The following is a 23,120-nucleotide window of genomic DNA, read 5'->3' as shown; positions in this document are numbered from 1 at the left end:
GTCTCCAAACGCAACATGGCACCACCATTGATTCCAGCCAATCTCGTATTCAAAAAGTCAAATGGTGCTCCCTCACTTCCGAGCCCTGACGTGTGCCCAAACAGTGGTTTACCCCCACATATGGGGTACCAGCATACTCAGGATAAACTGCGCAACAATTACTGGGGTCCAATTTCTCCTGTTACCCTTGTGAAAATAAAAAAATGCTTGCTAAAACATCATTTTTGAGGAAAGAAAAATGATTTTTTATTTTCACGGCTCTGCGTTGTAAACGTCTGTGAAGCACTTGGGGGTTCAAAGTGCTCACCACACATCTAGATAAGTTCCTTTGGGGGTCTAGTTTCCAAAATGGGGTCACTTGTGGGGGGTTTCTACTGTTAAGCCACATCAGGGGCTCTGCAAACGCAACGTGACGCCCACAGAGCATTCCATCAAAGTCTGCATTTCAAAACGTCACTACTTCACTTCCGAGCTCCGGCATGTGCCCAAACAGTGATTTACCCCCACATATGGGGTATCAGCGTACTCAGGAGAAACTGGACAACAACTTTTGGGGTCAAATTTCTCCTGTTACCCTTGGGAAAATAAAAAATTGCAGGCTAAAAGATCATTTTTGAGAAAAAAATTTTTTTTTATTTTCATGGCTCTGCGTTATAAACTTCTGTGAAGCACTTGGGGGTTCAAAGTCCTCACGACACATCTAGATTAGTTCCTTTGGGGGTCTAGTTTCCAAAATGGGGTCATTTCTGGGGGATCTCCAATGTTTAGGCACACAGGGGCTTTCCAAACGTGACATGGTGTCCGCTAATGATTGGAGATAATTTTCCATTTAAAAAGCCAAATGGCGTGCCATCCCTTCCGAGCCCTGACGTGCGCCCAAACAGTGGTTTACCCCCACATATGGGGTATCAGCGTACTCAGGACAAACTGGACAACAATATTTGGGGTCCAATTTCTCCTATTATCCTTGGCAAAATAGGAAATTCCAGGCTAAAAAATCATTTTTGAGGAAAGAAAAATTATTTTTTATTTTCATGGCTCTGCGTTATAAACTTCTGTGAAGCACCTGGGGGTTTAAAGTGCTCAATATGCATCTAGATAAGTTCCTTGGGGGGTCTAGTTTCCAAAATGGGGTCACTTGTGGGGGAGCGCCAATGTTTAGGCACACAGGAGCTATCCAAACGCGACATGGTGTCCGCTAACGATGGAAATAATTTTTCATTCAAAAAGTCAAATGGCGCTCCTTCCCTTCCGAGCCTTACCATGTGCCCAAACAGTGGTTTACCCCCACATGTGAGGTATTGGTGTACTCAGGAGAAATTGCCCAACACATTTTAGGATCCATTTTATCCTGTTGCCCATGTGAAAATGAAAAAATTGAGGCTAAAATAATTTTTTTTGTGAAAAAAAAGTACTTTTTCATTTTTACGGATCAATTTGTGAAGCACCTGGGGGTTCAAAGTGCTCACTATGCATCTATATAAGTTCCTTGGGGCGTCTAGTTTCCAAAATGGGGTCACTTGTGGGGGAGCTCCAATTTTTAGGCACACGGGGGCTCTCCAAACGTGACATGGTGTCCGCTAAAGAGTGGAGCCAATTTTTGATTCAAAAAGTCAAATGGCGCTCCTTCCCTTCCAAGCCCTGCCGTGCGCCCAAACAGTGGTTTACCCCCACATATGAGGTATCAGCGTACTCAGGACAAATTGGACAACAACTTTCGTGGATCAGTTTCTCCTTTTACCATTGGGAAAATAAAAAAATTGTTGCTAAAAGATAATTTTTGTGACTAAAAAGTTAAATGTTCATTTTTTTCTTCCATGTTGCTTCTGCTGCTGTGAAGCACCTGAAGGGTTAATAAACTTCTTGAATGTTGTTTTGAGTACCTTGAGGGGTGCAGTTTTTAGAATGGTGTCACTTTTGGGTATTTTCAGCCATATAGACCCCTTAAACTGACTTCAAATGTGAGGTGGTCCCTAAAAAAAATGGTTTTGTAAATTTCGTTGTAAAAATGAGAAATCGCTGGTCAAATTTTAACCCTTATAACTTCCTAACAAAAAAAAATTTTGTTTCCAAAATTGTGCTGATGTAAAGTAAACATGTGGGAAATGTTATTTATTAACTATTTTGTGTCACATATCTCTCTGGTTTAACAGAATAAAAATTCAAAATGTGAAAATTGCGAAATTTTCAAAATTTGCGCCAAATTTCCGTTTTTATCACAAATAAACGCAGAATTTATTGACCTAAATTTACCACTAACATGAAGCCCAATATGTCACGAAAAAACAATCTCAGAACCGCTAGGATCCGTTGAAGCGTTCCTGAGTTATTACCTCATAAAGGGACACTGGTCAGAATTGCAAAAAACGGCAAGGTCTTTAAGGTCAAAATAGGCTGGGTTATGAAGGGGTTAAATTATTTAAATAAATAACTGAAAAAACAAAACAAAAAAAAACGGCATGAGGTCCCCCTCATGTTTGACTAGTCAAGCTAAAGCAGACAGCTGGAGGCCGGTATTCTCAGGCTGGTAAGGGGCCATGGATATTGTCCCCTTTCAGCCTAAAAATAGCAGCCCACAGCTGCCCAGAAAAGGCGCATCTATTAGATGCGCCAATTCTGGCGCTTTGCGAGGCTCTTCCCACTTGCCCTGTAGCGGTGGCAAGTGGGGTTCATATTTGTGGGGTTGTTTTGTCTGGTGACATCAAGCCCACAGATTAGTAATGGAGAGGCGTCTATAGGATTACTAATGGATAGTTGTCTTACAGTTACATGGCAAACAAAGGCAGCCAAAATAAAGTCTTATTTTAAGTAAAACAAAAACACACTTTTACTATTTTATTTAAAAATAACAAAAAGCACAGTTCTACTCACCTAACGCCCCTTCCATTGAATCCATGGTCTCCTGTAATTAAACAAAAATAAAAAAAACCAACAATGTTCCTCACCTGGGTGTGAGAACCCATCTATTTTTGATGACCAGCCTTGCTGAAGACGACAGCTGAGGCTTGCAGCCTCTAGCTGTGAGATTTGCCAGGCTGGTTATGAAAAATACAAGTGAACCCATGCCGCTTTTTTTTTTTGTATTGGTGGCAGCAAGCATCAGTTGATGGGAGCAGTAGTTCCATCAGCCAACACCAATGGCCGGAGGTGAACTGTATACCTCTGATCACAGCTGCAGGCTCACACTGACTTAACAGCGTGGAAACCGCGGATGTGTAACCGGTGGTGATGATTTTACTGCCGATCAGAAGCAGCGTTTGCCGTGTTTGGCAAATACTGATGTTCGGGCCCCCGTTCAAGTGAATGGAGTCTGGATTCGGGACCGGGTACTGTTCTGGTACCCAAACTTTTTGTAACTGTTCGGCCGAGCCTGAAAATCTAGGTGTCCTTCCGTCTCTAATTACTGGCCATTAACGGAGACTTCTACACACACACACACAGACCAGTCAGTGGCAACAATTTCAGACTGTATATAGACATGCTGCCTGACAAGGGAAGTAGTAACATTTAGTGGTCAATGTATTTATACATTTCTGTGTGTCGAGTCAATTCCACTCATTTCAGTGGAGTTAGGCTGCAATACCAGACACCAATCATGAACAGATTTGGCACAGCTCTTGGAGACCATCAAATGTTTCTCTAGTGATGCGTTGCTATAGTTACTCAACTGCTGCTGCCAATCACAGACCGTGGCAGTGAAGGAATGGTGACATCGCAGACCGTGGCAGTGAAGGAATGGTGACATCGCAGACCGTGGCAGTGAAGGAATGGTGACATCGCAGACCGTGGCACTGAAGGAATGGTGACATCGCAGACCGTGGCACTGAAGGAATGGTGACATTGCAGACCGTGGCAGTGAAGGAATGGTGACATCGCAGACCGTGGCAGTGAAGGAATGGTGACATCGCAGACCGTGGCAGTGAAGGAATGGTGACATCGCAGACCGTGGCAGTGAAGGAATGGTGACATCGCAGACCGTGGCAGTGAAGGAATGGTGACATCGCAGACCCTGGCAGTGAAGGAATGGTGACATCGCAGACCCTGGCAGTGAAGGAATGGTGACGTCACCATTCCCTCACTGCCATGGTTTGTGATATCACAGACCATGGCCGAGAAGGAATGGTGACATCACAGACCATGTGGCAGTGAGGAGTGGGGACATCAGACCACGGCAGTGATGAGTGGTGACCTCACAGACTCTTGGCAGTGAGAAATGGTGGCATCACAGACCATGGCACGTCCACAGGTATAACAGCAAGGGAGTACCGTATTTTCTGGTGTATAAGACGACTGGGCGTATAAGACGACCCCCAACTTTTCCATATAAAATATGGAATTTGGGATATACCTGCCGTATAAGACGGGGGTTATCTTATACGCCCAGTCCGCTCACGTGACCGCGACGTCATCGAAGGTCCTTCACTCACTGCATTCTTAGGAACGGAGGCAGACGCTTGCACCGCTGAGAGCCAGGGTCCGTCAGAGGGGTGAGTATATCAATATTTTTTATTTTTATTCTTTACATGAATATGGATCCCAGGGCCTGAAGGAGAGTCTCCTCTCCTTCAGACCCTGGGAACCATCCAGGATCGCTCCATGCACCCGTACCCGGCGTATAAGACGACCCCCGACATTTGGGACAATTTTTAGGGGTTAAAAAGTAGTCTTATACGCCGGAAAATCTGGTATATATATCAATTTGTTACTTTTACCCTATATGCATAGTGCCTGTACAGTATTTGGTAAGGCCAGATAACCACTTTAAGTGATATATAAAGTCGGATTTAGTCATTTCCCCCCCGCCCCCAATATTTAGACCAGGGAGTTAGATAAGGTAAATATACTGTATTGGCTCACATTGAAAGGTAAATGTCCAGTGTGAGATATGGTAAATTGATATTTTGATATCTGATAGAATGCCCTGTCAGACACATTTTGGCCCCAAAAAATTGCTCCCAAACTCAGCCCCCACCCTTGGGATTCCCCAAGACTAATGTTTTTCTTTAATTTGCTCAAGCAAACAGGCTTTTGAAGCTCTCTCCAGGGGAGCTCAAAAGGCATAGACCCTGTGTCTTCCAGCACCACGTTCTGCAATTATCACAGGGATGTGAATTCTTGTGCAGGACCAGCCAACTGGAGTCCTTTGTTTGACTCAAGCATTACAGATCCCAGACCAGCACTAGGCTGATATTGAAACTAGAAAATGACCTATAATAAAAGAATGCAATATCTCTGAGCCTAGCCAAGCACATAATCGGAATCTGTATTCCTTTCTCCACAAGCCCATCCCATACAGCCGCATCTAGAACTCGGCTTTGAGTTACAAAGCATAGCTACCTGGAATTAAATATGGTAGCTGTATTTGGTCTCCCTGCGCAGACAAAATCCAGCTGAACCCCAGTGGCGCCGCTGCCGCTCCTTTCAGAGCTTCCAGCGGAAAGTTATGAGCCTCCACGATTCTGGACAGAAAACCATACTCTCAGATATGGGAAGAGAGAGGCTGCACAAGCCCAGGGGTGGGCGCAGCGTGTGGGAGGAGGCAGCCTAGGGGATAATAGGCATCTCCTCATTTTGGACTCAGACTTTCTACTGGCAGGAGGCAAGTTAGCTGATGCGGCCAGAGAATCACGCAACAAAAATTTGGACCGGTAATCCATCAGTGCCTCCCTGTGATCACATGCTACATAAGGTAATTACAACCTATCTATACCCTACCCTTATACTACACTTTTGACTGTATACTTGCATATCTGTTCTTGTAAATATATACCTGCATATTTCTAGGGCACCTTTCTGCGATTAAATAAAAAATTAATCTTGGGCTGCTCATTTATCTCGATTCATGAATCCCCACGTCCGCATGCTCAGTTGGTTATTATACGCTACCCGGGTTGGTTTCTGACCCGATATAAGCCTGCTGTCGGAGGGGGCTTATATTGAACGAGGAACTGGTGGAAGCATACCGTACTGTGTTAGTGAGGAGCCCTGACAGTGAAAGACGGGAGGTTTATATATATATTTATACCCAGCCTGAACTGGTGATGTATATTCCCCCCTTCACTTGGAGCGCCTCAATAACTTGTACCTATAAGGGAAGCCTTTACGGCAACTATTTGCCCTTCCTGACTGACCTGGGGCAAGTGGTGGCGCCAGAGTGCTGATCCCTGCTGGGTCCTTCTATCCCCTCCCCAGAGGTAAGTGAAGTCGACACACCCCTTCCCCTGTGCGATTCGTCACATCCAGCATCTGTAGAGAAAATCCTAACTTTACACCACCTCAGTGAAGAACTTCACAAGTGTCCTACTGGAGCTAAAGAGCACAAAGCCCGCACCCGAACGTCTGCCTGAGGACGGTTGGTGCTGGTAGCTTGGATTAGACGTGCCGCGGAGCAGATATCGACACCCGTGGTAAACTCATGTGAAATATCTGTGCCACCTTAGAGAATTCCTATATTAGCCTTTTCCTAACATTAAATCTTAATTCATCTTGCTGAAACATCAAAAGTTAGACTATTGAAATAAAAATAGACGTGAAATCCTCTTCTGGAAATGCGCCCCTGATGTCCGACACTAAATCACAGGAGCCGGTTAGGTAACTGCTGATCACTTGTAATGATTACTGCAGAGTTGCAGCACTGAACAATCCAATAAAATAACCTTCAGTGATTACCAATATCCCTTACTTAACCAAGTGCGGTCATGGAGGCTTAACTCCTTCAGGTGCGGATCTGTCTGCACACCGGGCAGGCATCGGAGAAAAGCTTCATGATGGCACTTGTACGATGTGCTCATTTTCTAGCTTTCATTCTGTAGTATACATATCCCGAGGGGGATACACAAGATATGCCTTTAGGGGGTACTCATGCCGTAATGGATTTACAGAGAGGGAACATCGCTTATAAACAATGAGAAGCATGCGACTGTCGTGTGAAAACTAAATAAGGCCAAATTAAAAGGGTTCTCCGGCAGTGCTCACCTCTACATCGTAGGAGAGAGGGGGCCGGTGGCAGCATCCTTTCAGATACCTGGCGACCCGCAAGCAAAAGTGTAGGTATTGTGCGCCTGTTGTAAAGAGTCGGCAGATATTTGTAGGCAAGATATCACAAGGAGCCACTCGCCTCCACAGTGGAAGTAAGCCAAACCAGATCACCCTATATTTCCCTCTCTGCCTTACATACTCCATACTGGACTATCACCCCGAGGTCGGGAGAGCCCCATTCTGCCGATACATGAGGATCCTGGAGATGTTTACACAGGGCCCTGCTTGTACTTGCAGTCCCAGCTTCTCTCCGACATGCAATCCCATGTGAGGGGCCAGCAGACCATGAACAATCCTGCCTGTGAGCAGACGGTCGGGGGCCGCAGGTTGTGCGCCCCGATCTAGAATCACTGCACTGTCCAGCAGCTTTTATAACTCTGCACCACGTCATGTAGATTGAATACACAATTAGCTCAGGGTTTGGTGCAGCTGAAGGTAACCATCCGATAAATTCAGATTTTTAAGGATGAGTCACCCACTGCTTTTTCTTGATCGACTAAATATATGTTATGCTGGTAAAGTCGCCCACGGGACAGATGTGGTCAGTGCAGAAATCCAATAGTCTTATCTGAAAAGAAGACTTTATTCTGTAAACATGGACAGAATCGACATCCGGCTGATGGATTTGAGGATGGGGCTGGTATCGCTACAGGTGGAGTCTCATGGGGTCACACATGGGTAAGGGGCCATCTGCCATGTGTGCGTTTTCCTGCTGACTTACTTCGATGAACATAAATTACATTTTGTAAGTGTGAAATTGGTAATTGAGTAACGAGTCTGCGGAGAGTAATTTGTGCCATACTTGGCAGACCGGGCACGGCCCCCCGCCACATCCGGCTCTTCAGGGCACAGACCTACGTAGGGGCATTGGGTGCGGCGGTGCACACAGCCTACCGAGGACAATTCTTGTACGCAAGATAATTGAGAAATCGGAAGCGAGGAGAGGTCCTACATATGGCTTTATTTTTTGTCTGACGATCTGGTGTCTGGTAAATATTCAGAGCCCAGAAACTTCAGAGCTCTTCGGTGTAATCGGGGGACCAATTTAGGCTATGTGCACATGTCAGGCCTCTTTGCAGAAATTTCCTGAACAAAACCAAACTTTTTCAGCAGGAAATCAGCATGCGTTTTTTTTCGTGTGTTTTGTGCGGATTTTTCACATTTTTTTCCGGAGCTTCCCAATGCATTAAATAGAGGGAAATCCGCAAAAAAAAGCAAAATTAATGAACATGCTGCGCTTCTTACCGCGATGCGCAACATGTGCACAAAAATTGCGGATTGCATTCTATTAATAGGATGCTTAATGGATGCTTTTTTTTTTTGCAGTTTTATCGCGTTTATAGCGAAAAAAAACCATGAAAAATCCAGAACGTGTGCACACAGCCTTATTGTACCGAGAACTGACGCCTGGAGGCTAAATTAATGGTGGGGTCTAACACCTGCTATAATTGTCAATCAGGGGGTTAAATTACTATTGTGGTAAAGGTTCAACATGAATCTTGCAATGAGAGGTCTGAATGTATCTTGTGGTGGGGGGTGTCGATTTTGCGATGGATGGTATGAATTATTTTTCCTTATGGGGTGCCAGTTTTATTTTGCGGTTTGAAATCTGGGCTCTAAACTAATTTTGTTGTTCCGTGCGTACTAGTTTTTCATTCTTCTTATTTCTTTTAGGGGGTACCTCAAAATAAGACTTGGTGCCCCCAATGCACAGAAGGGGCAGGAAACCACCATTAAAGGTGAACATTTCACCTGGGGGTCTTCAAAGCTCATTATCTAGACTGGTAGACCACATGAAGGTGTCAGTCTGTCTTGTTATACCTGGTTCTTCTTCCAAGAGGCCCGATGCCGCCAGCTTATTCCGGAGTGCACTATAACAGTTTTCAAGTCCCTGTAATGTATAAAATCCAAACAAAGATATCATTCACCGAGGCATAAGCATCAAATATTTGTGCTCAAACGAGTTACCATACTTCTCTCTGAAGCACAAAACATGTGGTCACACAAAAGCCACAGACTACCAAATGAAACACATTATGGGCCCGATCCACAAAGGTATTGTCACCAAATATGGTGGTAACACACCTTCAAATACTGCAATATTTTTATGCAACAAAGTTACACAAAAATTGTGCAATTTTTGCCACTTGTATGCCAGTTTCGTCCAGCTCTGCTAAAGTAGGCAAACATGGGACTGGGCGTAACAAAGCCCGCCCGGCAATGTCATCAAATGTTGTGGCACAAATGTTACTCCAGTCCCTGACTAAAGTAACATTTCTTTTGGAGGCACAGGCCAGTTTCTAAGATGTGGCGTGCAGCTACAAATGAATTGGGACCTCGCATCAGGCCGGCTAATGGTAAGAAGAGCTACAGATGGTAGGAGCGACTCTCCGGTCTCCCGTCCAGCAGCCGCAGAGTACTGACGTGGCCAATGGACCATTTCGCAATAACTCTAGTCTTTACTTATTATACAATTTTATTTGCTCACCTTGAGCTGCTGCAAGTCTGTTTCAATCTTTTCTATATAATGCAACATCTGCTTGAACATCTCTGAAGGTGGCGTGGGCTCGAGGTGCCCGGTGTCAGGGGGGTTCAGCCGGTCTGCTGCATATGAGGACCCTGCTTGGTGCTCGGAATATGTGCATTGAGTAGAGGATTCCGCGTAAACAAAGTCGTCATCTGTGGAACTTTCTTGCATGTTCTCATAGCCCTCCAGAATCAGATATCTCCCTGCAATAAAAATAATAAAAAAAAGCATTCAAAACAAAAAGAGCACTGCTAGAAGCAAACAATAAATATAAGAGCCTACAACAGATACTGACCTGATATCCGATACTGAACGTCGTCTGAATCTTTAGTGTCATTCTTTGACTGTTCTTCGCTTTGAGGTTCATGAGCATCAAAAAACTGCTCGGAGCCATCTTCTTCTGCCAAGTCTGAGAATACACTGCCATGCTCGGAGTGGCGCTTTTCAGCCTTTTGCTGTACAGGAGATTGCTTATTTGCACACGTCTTTTCCATTCGTTTCCTCTGGTGGTTGTGTCCCAAAGGTCTCGTCTGTTTGTCACTGTCCGTCATCTGCTGGACACTCCGACTGCAGAAACGCTGGAAGTTTTCAGCTTCCTCTCGCTGAAGGAGCTTGACCTGCTGCAGTAATAACTCTCGGAGTTTTTCCACTACAGGAAACAAATGTAATATATAATAAGAACATTAATCAGTTAAGGTACCTTCACACATAACGATATTGTTAACGATATCGTTGCTTTTTGTGACGTAGCAACGATATCGTTAATAAAATCGTTATGTGTGACAGCGACCAACGATCAGGCCCCTGCTGGGAGATCGTTGGTCGCTGAAGAAAGTCCAGAACTTTATTTCGTCGCTGGACTCCCTGGAGACATCGCTGGATCGGCGTGTGTGACACCGATCCAGCGATGTCTTCGCTGGTAACCAGGGTAAACATCGGGTAACTAAGCGCAGGGCCGCGCTTAGTAACCCGATGTTTACCCTGGTTACCATGCTAAAAGTAAAAAAAAAAAAACACTACATACTTACCTAACGCTGTCTGTGCTCCAGCGCTGTGCTCTGCACTCCTCCTGCACTGGCTGTGAGCGTCGGTCAGCCGGAAAGCAGAGCGGTGACGTCACCGCTCTGCTTTCCGGCCGCTGTGCTCACAGCCAGTACAGGAGGAGTGCAGAGCACAGCGCTGGAGGACAGACAGCGTTAGGTAAGTATGTACTGTTTGTTTTTTTTTACTTTTAGGAAGGTAACCAGGGTAAACATCGGGTTACTAAACGCGGCCCTGCGCTTAGTTACCCGATGTTTACCCTGGTTACCGGCATGGTTGGTCGCTGGAGAGCGGTCTGTGTGACAGCTCTCCAGCGACCAAACAGCGACGCTGCAGCGATCCGGATCGTTGTCGGTATCGCTGCAGCGTCGCTTAATGTGAAGGGGCCTTAACACGGGTCGCACACATGAAGGTCAATAATTCATTTGTATCCATTACACTCCACACAAGGGACACGGAAGCAAATGAGTGACAGCGATCGGTGGGAGTCGTGGATCGGTCAATGTTTCTGGTGCCAAATGGCCTTTATCGCCATGTCATAGCCAAAAGGCTACAATCATGAGTGGCCCTGGTCTCATAACTGTGCACAATGCTGCTCCAGACATGGACGATTGCTCGCAGGGGTCAGAAAGGACATTTTATTAACCCTGCTGTTCTGTTCGGTCTGGGGAGACCTATTTTGAACTTTGGTATTTTTTGGGGTGTTCAAGATGCGGTTCTGAAACTTGTGGTTGATTGACTTAAATGAGGATGGGTCGGTCGGCCACGGGTTTCAGAGCCGCATCTTGAATATTTTAAAGAATATTGAAGTTCAAAGTCGGTCATTTTTGACCAACAGAACAGCAGGGTTAAATAGCTGACATGATTCAAGTGGATTTTTTTGGCCTCTCTCTGGATCAACTGGAGTCTTAAGATGAACTTAATGGACATATTGCTAATAGATCATCTATCTTGCTCTGGGAAGCAGAATGGCATCTATATTAATCACCACCACACTTCCTCTGACTCTGGAAAGATACAAATAACTACATAGGCAGTGGCGCTTTCCCTGCGCAGAACATAATTACTCACATTTATGGATCAGTAATCTGGAAAAGTTTAGTAAAAGTGTCATTACTGGTTGTCAGCCATGATTGCGAACACAGATATTCAAGACTTCGCTCTATGAGACAGGAGACAGCTCAATAGCTCAGATTGAAGTGAGATTTTCTTTTTGCAATAGGGTAAAAAGTATTTAATTTGAGTGTTCTGGGTCGTCACACTTACGACCAAATTCTTGGTCCTTCTCTCAGAGGGGCCCACCGCCGGGCCAGACAGGGGGGCCCACCGCCGGGCCAGACAGGGGGGCCCACCGCCGGGCCAGACAGGGGGGCCCACCGCCGGGCAAGACGGGGGGGGGGGGGGCCCACCGCCGGGCAAGACAGGGGGGGCCCACCGCCGGGCAAGACAGGGGAGGGCCCACCGCCGGGCAAGACAGGGGGGCCAAACAGTAGTGAAGGGGTTGTAAAACTGATCATACACTGAAGTGCTTCTAGCTTTAGTTAAAATGGTGAAAAATGCAAAGTGTGAAAATGAGTAACAGTTACTTTGTTGCTTTCTAAAAGATGATGTCAATCATACTTACAGTTTCTGAGGGCGTCCTGTGCCCATGTGTGCTCGGCAGCGGTGTAGTAGGACATGCGGCTAGGACTGGCAGACGTCGGGGGCAGATTGCTCTGCACTGGCTGGACCGAGCTGTCCCCCCCACTATGGGCTAGTGCTGAACTCTCCGTGCCTGAATCCTTGTCTGAAAGGAGAAGACAACTTATCAATGTTTCATCTCATCTCTTCCCAAAAGTGCAGATAATAAAAAGGAGCCAACACATGGTACACAACTATCATCAGTATATGGTCAGCCACAAAATGCCATTCACCCTGATCCGTCAGAGCACTCGTCTGGGGGCCGGGTCCGTACCATCAATCTCTCCTTAAAGAAACAAAAAACTTAATGGGATTTATGAACAAATCAAACTTCAATTTGGTGACTTCCACAACTTAAGCTCGATCTCAGGATATTACAGCTCACAAATGCCATTTTGGGGTACCCCAAGATTTTAATGCATCCCCTTTCCATAGGTACCAAGATAATAACTGAATGCTGGAGGTCTACAGGACCAGCAGAAAGTGTGGCGTACGGCTCTCAGGCAGTCCCACAGTCAATGAATGGAGTGAAGGTGCTCATACCATCAGTAAATTATCCCCAAACCCTATGGAAAAATCAGTGATGGGATCTGGTTGTTTTTCTTTTATTTTAGGGGTAACTGCGTGTGTTCAGTTTGCTTAATCTCCCAATTGTCATTTCAATCGTCTTATTATGCCCTGCAGTAGTGTTAGACAATATACCTCTAAGAGTACTAGACGGCATCGGCCATAGACCATGACTGGAGCAAGGGGCACAGGTTCGACCTCCGTTCCCTTCAGACAAGGCCCCTGTATTTGGGGTCATAGGTTCCCCGATCTTCGCATGCACTAAGGCCCCACATTCTACTGATGGGAAGTTCTCTCCTATATCTGGAAACCCCCTTTACCTTAGTCTTACACACTGGATTAAAGGTCTGCTCAATGCAACAAACCTTTTAAATGTACGGGAGGATCGGAACGGTCCCCTGGCGGAAGATGTTGGGGGAGAGAAGGGTCCGGGGGCCGATCATTTCATTCTCAGGGAATAAAATCTGCCACTAGAGGTGACGGCAGACTATTGTCCGCTCCCCATACAGAACCTGTGCACGCTCAGCCAAGTGCACAGACAGGAGAACCGGTGCAGAAGAGTTTTCTGGACAGTCTTACAAAGGCAATACTAGTGACTATAGCAGGCTTGGCACTGTGCACGCTGCATGTATTGGAGTATTCTCTATGGGTAAGTGCTGGAATCATTACAGGGGACCCTGGTAGTGAAGCTGAACTGCCCCTCGTTTACAGAGGAAACAACGGGGATCAAACACTTCAGTTACGCCACCAGGAACCAATGGAATATAACAACCCAGCAAACTAAGAGGGACCGGCTCAGGAATAAAGAGGTCAGCAGCAAAGTTGTAGCTACATGAGCTGCTGCATGTAATACTGCCCTCCCCATAAGGGGGCGCTGCATGAGAAGGGCATGGCCTGATACCGGATGGCTATCACAAAGGGTGATGGAGAGAAAAGCCTATACAGGATCACTGTACTTGGGCTCTACAACAACACTACATTTGCAGCTATTTTCCCATACCAGGCATATGTGGGTCATTGGCAGGACATGGAGGGATATTATATACAGCAGAATTGAATCCTCCCCAAATGACTGCGGATGACGGCTCCACAACCAGCGCCGTGGTGTGTCCTCGTGTTATGTGGAGAACATCGACAAAGAATGACTTTTGGAATGAGCAGATAGGAGTTAACATATGGCGACCGCATCTATCCGGGGCCAAGAATACAAAGCAAAGCGTATAACAACGTGCCGCGTTCCGCTCAGACAAAGCGCGTCTGCTACTGAGCCCAACCAGGCCCATGGACAATGCGGAGGCACCAAGACATCGGATCACGGACAGCCATAACTGGCCGGAAGAGAAGACAAACACAAGGCGGATTTACAGACTGATGACAAAAGGCAGGAAAAAAGTGACGACGTACCTCAAATGGACCCCAGGCTGTAAGCTGCAAGAGCATCATTGCCCTCACTGCAAACAGACTTTAAAGCTGGCACAGACATGACAGTGCGGGCAGAGATGGACACCGCTGACAATGCCAGGGAATACCATCGGGGATCTCCCTCCCTGCCTGAAGCACGGCACATTTTAGTATTTTTCAGAGCTGTTGTGTTAAATGTTCATGTACAGGACTGTGTACAAAACAAGGCTGCAACGTAAGAACGCTTTCCGAAATTTAGAGTTAGATTTTATCAATTTACAAAGTACAAAGTGATGGAGAATGAGAAATCGAAGGGAAATCCGTGTTTGGTGCCACCACCATTTCCGTTCTTCTAGGTACACGTGCAGTCAGAGATTCTGTAGGGTTATAGTCAGGTGTACGAGGAACCAGCCAGACCAAAGTGTGAGAATCATCATCGTTTTCAATAGGAAGAATCGCAGTCATTAACTGAAACAGAAATCGCTGTGTAGGAGGCTTAAAACTGGGTGAGGAACGGCCGACCTCTGCTACAAAGGTGAGGTTGTGGAAGACAGTTCCATATCACAGGGGGAAAAAAGGGCGAAGGCGCTCACACCTTTAGTAATAAATCAATATGCAGGTGCACACATACACTTGTCCAATATACATAAGCACACTAGTTTATGAACACAAATTCCACTATTGCTACACACAAAAAATGCAGGCTACTTTGATAAAAAAAAATTTGAGGACTGTTTGCTCACATAAGGCCAATTTGCGATTTATTGAAGTCACATTGCTTTTTTTTTTTTCTGTCTTGTATTCATTGACTTTTTTGCACCAAATTCTTCAAAATGGTGACTAAGGTTTACTAATCCTCAAGGATTTTATCAAAACTACAACAAGCAGTCCAGTAAGTGGCGCCTCGCTGGAGTCAGCATCTCTGCCCCTACATTGTGATTCTCTCAAATTGGGTAGCAAAAACCTATTGACAGATTCCCTTTAAAATTATGCTTAAATGTAAAGAAGAACAAGGAGTCCTGGAAGTGATGACATGTGTCCACAGATCCCTGGTCTCAGCATTGAGCCCGTCTGGGAGTACATGAAGAGACAGAAGGATTTGTAAAAGCCTCATACCCAGAAGATCTGTGGTCAGCTCTCCATGATGTTTGGAACATTGGGCAGAGTTCCTTTAAAGACTATGTAAACGTGCACCTAGAACAATTGATGCTTTGATGCAGTTTTAAAGGCAAAAACACCAAATATTGATTTGATTTAGATTTCCCTTTTGTTAATTCACGATATTTCTATCAATTAACAAAATACCATCTGCTCCTTTTATTTGTAAAGCATTCTTATTTTTCAGCATTTTTCCCACACCTGCCTAAAACATTTGCGCAGTGATTTGGTTAGGTTAGAAGTGTATATAAGCTGCACATACATGGCCACAATGACATTATACATTACTCACCTGAGCGAGGCCCAGTAAGGGCTTCCCCTCCTTTATCCTCCTGGTCAACTTTCTGTTTCTCTCCATCTTCATGTTCTTCTCTGATAATATAAAATAATAAAATAACACGTGTCAGTCCCGAATATTTATATACAATAAAAAAAAATCATGGAAAACAAACGAAAAGATATTAGCAATTTCACAAGAGCGAGGCGAAAGAAATCAGGATGGGCCATCAGTGAGGACACCGTGACTGGTCCCCCTGCAGCATCACCCAACGACTGGAAGAAGCAGAGCGCCTGAATTTTTTTTTTTTTTTTTAACTCATACTTAGGGCTCATACTGACCCTTGTTTTTCAGGGATAGCATTTGTATGTATGATAGTCCACAGGGCAGTTCACATTAGATTTTTTCCTTTAAAATTAGTTGTTTATGCAAACTCATGGAGTCTTGGCCCATTTTAATCAGAATCTCACATTAGACTCGACAATAAAAGTCTATGGATCTGAGGAAAAAAAAGCAGGCAGCACTTGGATGCCATCCGTGCGTTCTCGGTTTTCTCACAGACTGATGCTTGTTTTTTTTATCAGAGAAACACCAGAAAACTGACAAAAATCTGACACTGACCAATCTCTGGATGACTCGGATCAAATACACTGATGAAGCTCGGATTGTTTTTTTTTTGCATAGGAGAATCCCTGACGTGTGAAGGAACCCTTAGGCCATGTTCACACAATGCGTTTTTTACTGCGGAACCGCTGTGATTTTGCCGCTGCGGGTCCGCAGCTGTTTTCCATGCAGGGTACAGTACAATGTACCCTATGGAAAACAGGAACCGCTGTGCCCACATTGCGGAAATTCACTAAAAAAGCCGCGCTGAATAGCCGCGGTAAAAAAGAAGTACCATGTCACTTCTTTGTGCAGAACTGCAGCGGTTCTGCACCCATTGACCTCCATTGTGAGGGTCAAACCCGCAGTAAAACCCGCAGACGAAAAAAATATCTGCGGGCTTTCTGCGGTTTGTGGTGCAGAACCGCTGCAGCAGGAAGTGCGTGGGCGGAGTGTGGCTGCCCCTCCCCCCCCCCCCCGTGCCCCAATCCCACCCCCCCATGCTCCGATGCCACCCCCCCCCCCCTGTGCTCCGACGCCCTCATCTCCCCCCCTTATACTTACCGGGCCTCCCGGTGTCCGTCCGTCTTCTCCCTGGGCGCCGCCATCTTCCAAAATGGCGGGCACATGCGCAGTGCGCCCGCCGAATCTGCCGGCCGGCAGATTCGTTCCAGGCACATTTTGATCATTGTGATAACCTCACAGTGATCAAAATAAAAAAAAAAGTAGATGACCCCCCCCTTTATCACCCTCATAGGTAGTAACAATAATAAAATAAAAAATGTATTCCCCCCCCCCCCCCCCCACTACAGTTAGAACTAGGGTTAGGGTTAGGGGTAGGGTATTTTCAGCCATTTTAACCCTAAAAAAACTTCCTAGAAAACACACAGACTCTGCAGAGAAAACTGCATAAAAAACCGCACTAAAAACCGCATAAAAAAACGCATCAAAAAACGCACCAAAAAACGCACCAAAAAACGCACCTGCGTTTTCTGGCAAGAGCTGCGGTTTTTAGTGCAGAAAAAACAGCAGGGAAATCAGGAACGTGTGAACATGGCCTTACTCAGTTCTTAATATAGTCAACCCTGGCCCCTCACCACACCGTGCCAACCCGGCCCCTCACCACACCGTATACCCCTTTAGGCAACTAAACTGTAGTGACAAATTAGAACTTCTATATGTGACTGTCGCAGATATTCCCAGATACCTGCTGATTTTTACTGACGGCTCTTTCAGAATTTTACTTACTCATTTGTAATCACTGATGTGACTTGTAGTGGAATTGCAGGTCTGGGATCCTCCACTTTCGATGCAGCAGCCATTCTTGTAATTAAGTCATGCCAACTAAAAAAAAAAAAAAGAAACAGCACTGTGAGGGCAGGTTCAAAGGGCAGAGCATGTAAGGAACAGCACTGTAAGGGCAGGTTCACAGGGCAGAGCATGTAAGGAACGGCACTAAGGGGAGGTTCACAGGGCAGAGCATGTAAGGAACAGCACTGTAAGGCCAGGTTCACAGGGCAGAGCATGTAAGAACAGCACTGTAAGGGCAGGTTCACAGGGCAGAGCATGTAAGAACAGCACTGTAAGGCCAGGTTCACAGGGCAGAGCATGTAAGGAACGGCACTGTAAGGCCAGGTTCACAGGGCAGAGCATGTAAGGAACGGCACTGTAAGGGCAGATTCACAGGGCAGATCATATAAGGAACAGCACTGTAAGGGCAGGTTCACAGGGCAGAGCATGTAAGAACAGCACTGTAAGGCCAGGTTCACAGGGCAGAGCGTGTAAGGAACAGAACTGTAAGGCCAGGTTCACAGGGCAGAGCATGTAAGGAACAGCACTGTAAGGGCAGGTTCACAGGGCAGAGCATGCAAGGCACAGCACTGTAAGGGCATGTTCACAGGGCAGAGCATGTAAGGAACAGCACTGTAAGGGCAGGTTCACAGGGCAGAGCATGCAAGGCACAGCACTGTAAGGGCAGGTTCACAGGGCAGAGCATGCAAGGAACAGCATTAAGGCCAGGTTCACAGGGCAGATCATGTAAGGAACAGCACTGTAAAGGCAGGTTCACAGGGCAGAGCATGTAAGAACAGCACTGTAAGGCCAGGTTCACAGGGCAGAGCATGTAAGAACAGCACTGTAAGGCCAGGTTCACAGGGCAGAGCATGTAAGAACAACACTGTAAGGCCAAGTTCACAGGGCAGAGCATGTAAGGAACAGCACTGTAAGGGCAGGTTCACAGGGCAGAGCATGTAAGGAACAACACTGTAAGGGCAGGTTCACAGGGCAGAGCATGTAAGGAACAGCACTGTAAGGCCAGGTTCACAGGGCAGAGCGTGTAAGGAACAGAACTGTAAGGCCAGGTTCACAGGGCAGAGCATGTAAGGTACATCACTGTAAGGGCAGGTTCACAGGGCAGAGCATGCAAGGCACAGCACTGTAAGGGCAGGTTCACAGGGCAGAGCATGTAAGGAACAGCACTGTAAGGGCAGGTTCACAGGGCAGAGCATGTAAGGAACAGCACTGTAAGGCCAGGTTCACAGGGCAGAGCATGTAAGGAACGGCACTGTAAGGGCAGGTTCACAGGGCAGAGCATGCAAGGAACAGCACTAAGGCCAGGTTCACAGGGCAGATCTTGTAAGGAACAGCACTGTAAGGGCAGGTTCACAGGGCATTTCATGTAAGGAACGGCATTAAGGCCAGGTTCACAGGGCAGAGCATGTAAGGAACAGCACTGTAAGGGCAGGTTCACAGGGCAGAGCATGTAAGGAACAGCATTAAGGCCAGGTTCACAGGGCAGATCATGTAAGGAACAGCACTGTAAAGGCAGGTTCACAGGGCAGAGCATGTAAGGAACAGCACTAAGGCCAGGTTCACAGGGCAGAGCATGTAAGGAACATCACTAACGCCAGGTTCACAGGGCAGAGCATGTTTTTGTGCAAATCTGATAAACATGAACATTGCCAGGACAGTGACCAAGGTGACTCCATCGGCTTAGTCAAGTTTATGGCTCTGTGGGGTTGTCTTTGGAATAGTTTTTGGGTTGATTCCAACAAGCCCTGACTTTGTACTACGCAGCGAGCACTGTATGTGTGACCTAAGCCTTACATGAGATTCAGAGTAAAACATTGCAACATAGATCAAAATATCATCTGGTAAGGAATCTTAAAACTTGTATTCCCAATATCACGGAATTCCAATACTCAGACATTTTATTATTCCAGAAAAGAATTGAAGAAAAACTAGAGCATCACAGAAGAAGGCCAAGCGGGGCAGAGATGAGCATTCGTGAGATTCCTTACATTATAATACTAAGTGATAAAAGTGCATCTTAGGGCAACATTTTATACCAAGGTTTTCAATTCAATTTCTTTAAACTGCTTTTCCCACTAAACACATTTAGCAGCTCTCTGTAGGATAGGATATAAGCGTCTGATTACTGGAAGTCCAACTGTTAGGACCCCCAGTGCGCCTCCAAGTTATAAACTACTGAAAGAAATGCAAGTCCGTCCAAACAAGTAGTACTGCAGGGTAAACATATCCGAACTTTGAGGACTGCGGATATGCCAATAGTCCAGACTGAAAACAGCTAAGGGTATAAAAACGGATAGGTTTCATCAAAGTTTGCCAAATGTTGGAAACCTATCTAATAGCAGGTTCAAGGACATTCCTCTAAAGTAGCCTTTAATCGAATTATTGATCCAGAAAAACCGCAAGGTCACACTTTCAAGATGAATGACATCCTCACTAAATAAGAGGTTGGGAGACGCTTATAAAGCAACTCAGCTTTTAACACCTTAAAAATGACAAAACTTTTCACAACTTTCTGTTAACTCTTTGTACTAGCGTTGCATTACATAATGGCTTTAACTTGGATAACATCTAAAGTTCTATGTACTGCAACTTTCAATCTAAGAGAATATTTAAAAGGACTTGCATAGGATTAGAAAATTATGGCTTCTTAGAGCTGCAACTGGTGGTGCACATTATAGTTCATGCTACAAACATTATCAAAAATCCATTTATCGGTCATGGTGTATATTATATATTCTTTTTCAAATTGCCACTAAGGCATCAAATTACCCAATTTGTTTCCATTCACAATTTACACTACCGTATATACTAGAGTATAGGCCGACCCGAGTAGAAGCTGAGGCACCTAATTTTGCTACAAAAAAACTGGGAAAACGTATTAACTTAAGTATAAGCCGGGTGCATTGTCCCCTCATCCCTATCTAGGTATGCATGGCTCCCCATCCCTGTTCTTGTATGCATGGTTCCTATAAAAAAAACAAACAAAAAAAAAAAAAACACATCCTACATACCTTCCCTGCGCGCCCCTGCTGCATCTCGTTCTGCTGCCAGCAGCTCTTCCAAAAGTAATGAATATTCACTCCACGCCTAAGGGAGTGGAGAGGGGTGAATATTCATTACCTAAATGATCGGGGGCCACGTGATCGCTCGGCTGTAAGACTGACACCGGAAGGAGATGGAGCGAGGGCACGCAGGGAAGGTAAGTAGGATGCTCGCTGGAAGCCAGCAGCTGTAACTGTGCACGCTATAAGAGAAATGAATATTCACTGCCAGTGCAGTGAATATTCATTTCTCTTTAGCAGCAGGCACAATTACAGCCGCAGCAGCCGGCTCCTGCCTCTGTGACCTGCTGCTCTCCCGCTCCCCCTCCCCCGCTGTCTTTCTGGGACAATGACTCGTGTATAAGCTGAGGGGGCGTTTTCAGCACATAAAAATTTGCTGAAAAACTCGGTTCATAAACGAGTATATATGGTATATACATGCATGTAAAAAAAAAATGCATACAAACAGTTAAAAACCTGATGGTTCCTCCATTTGAAAGCAAACTGTGTGTATAATTACTATTAGGATTTACGAGCTTAATTCCAATTAGACTAAAGATTTATATAAAAGTATATGCTCTGTAAACCCCTTTGAGAACACCTGTATAAGGCAAAACACATCTGGAGGGCCAGTATATGGCGAAACACCTGGAAAGAGAGTACCTAATATTTTGATGTTGAGTGGTCTCTATTTTTACAACGCTGAGAACTGCACTAACTGCCAATTTACATCTAATTAGAATAGTGAGCCGTAAGATTGTGAATAATAATGGCAAACACAGTGGCATGTAAAAGTTTGGGCACCCCTGGTTAAAATTACTGTTATTGTGAACAGTTAAGCAAGTTGTAGATGAAATGATCTCTAAAAAAGGCCTAAAGTTTAATTACTAGAAAAAAAATTGTGTGCTCAGATAACTTTCACCAAGGTTTCAGACCTTAAAAGCTTGTTAGGGCTATGGTTTGTTCACCATCATCGTTAGGAAAGGTCATGTGATGCAAAATTACCAGCCTCCTCTAACTTTGTGCCGAAAAACAGAAGCCATGGGTTCTTCTAAGCAGCTGCCTAGCACTCTGAAAATAAAACTGGTGGAGGCCCATAAAGTAGGAAATGGCTATAAGATAGCAAAGCGTTTTCAAGTTGCCCTTTCCTCAGTTCGAAATCTAATTAATAAACGGCAGTTAACAGGAACAATGGAGGTCAAGATAAGACCTGTTAGATAGACCAAGCAAAAATTCAGAGAGCTTATCATAAGATTGCTAGAGAGGCAAATCAAAACCCCCACTTGACTGCAATAGACCTTCAGAAAGATTTAGCAGACTCTGGAGTTGTGGTACATTGTCCTACTGTTCAGAGACACCTGCACAAATATGGCCTTCATCAGAAGAAAACCTCTCCTGCGTCTTCACTATAAAATTCAGTGTCAGAAATAGGCAAAAGAACATCTAAACAAGCCTGATGCACTTTGGAAACAAGTCCTGTGGACCGATGAGGTTAAAATAGAACTCTTTGGCCACAATGATCAAAGGTATGTGTGGAGAAAAAAGGGCACATAATTTAAAAAAAAGAACATCTCGCCAACCATAACATGGGGGTGGATCAATCATGCTTGGGGTTGTGTTGAGGCCAATGGCACAGGGAACATTTCACAGGTAGAGAGAAGAATGGATTCAAAGAAATTTCAACAAATTCTTGATGCAAACATAACACCTTCTGTAAAAAAAAAAGCTGAATTTCAAAAGAGGATGGCTTCTACAAATGGATAATGATCCTAAACACGCATCAAAATCCACAATAGATTAGTTCAAAAGGCACAAGCTGAAGGTTTTACAATGGCCCTCACAGTCCCCTGATTTGATCATTGAAAATCTGTGGCTAGACCTCAAAATAGCAGAGGATGCAAGACGGCCCAGGAATCTCACAGAACTGGAAGAATTTTCCAAGGAGGAATGGATGAAAATCCCTCAAACAAGAAATGAAAGACTCTCAGGCTACAAAAAGCGTTTACAAGCTATGATACTTTCAAAAGGGCGTGCTACTAGGTAGTAATCATGCAGGGTGCCCAAACTTTTGCATTGGACCATTTTCTTTATTGTTATTTTTAAATTTAAAAGAGGACTTTTATGCCTAAAATACAAAGGAAATGTGTCATCTTTAACTTTAGACCTTTCAGAGATCATTACATCATTAATTTGCTTAACTGTTCTCATAAGTAATTTTCACCAGGGGTGCCCAAACTTTTACATGCCACTGTATGCACCTGTATAGTTCACTTTCAAAGATTTGGGGGGTTTGATTACATTTCATTATTAATATAAGTGTACCTAGTGTAAATATTTTATTGAATGTGAATGGAGACCAATTGGAACAAAAAATATAAAATAAAATAAAAAAAATCATGCAACCTGTTCATGGCTATGTTTTGTTTTTTTAACCCCGTACAACCCCAGTGGAGTTCTCCATCTCGTTGTTTAAATC

The 23,120-nt window shown here is 45.0% G+C and overlaps 1 protein-coding gene across 3 annotated transcripts in view; it reads right to left on the bottom strand.

The window, feature by feature from the left end:
• The window catches only part of ARHGEF12 (Rho guanine nucleotide exchange factor 12), a 195,814-nt gene that overhangs the window by 16,018 nt on the left and 156,676 nt on the right, over positions 1-23,120 (bottom strand). For all 3 annotated transcript variants that reach the window (XM_069741781.1, XM_069741782.1, XM_069741783.1), the window contains exons 35-40: positions 17,541-17,636; positions 15,705-15,784; positions 12,231-12,392; positions 9,861-10,214; positions 9,527-9,768; positions 8,860-8,929 (exon numbers count right to left, since the gene is read on the bottom strand). In XM_069741781.1, the coding sequence (XP_069597882.1) occupies positions 8,860-8,929; positions 9,527-9,768; positions 9,861-10,214; positions 12,231-12,392; positions 15,705-15,784; positions 17,541-17,636 (1,004 nt within the window). The remainder of the gene's footprint in view (positions 1-8,859; positions 8,930-9,526; positions 9,769-9,860; positions 10,215-12,230; positions 12,393-15,704; positions 15,785-17,540; positions 17,637-23,120) is intronic.

The sequence above is a fragment of the Ranitomeya imitator genome, chromosome 10, assembly GCF_032444005.1.
Source record: "Ranitomeya imitator isolate aRanImi1 chromosome 10, aRanImi1.pri, whole genome shotgun sequence".
In the NCBI taxonomy this organism is placed as follows: domain Eukaryota; kingdom Metazoa; phylum Chordata; class Amphibia; order Anura; family Dendrobatidae; genus Ranitomeya; species Ranitomeya imitator.
This window is presented reverse-complemented; position numbering and strand designations above follow the sequence as displayed.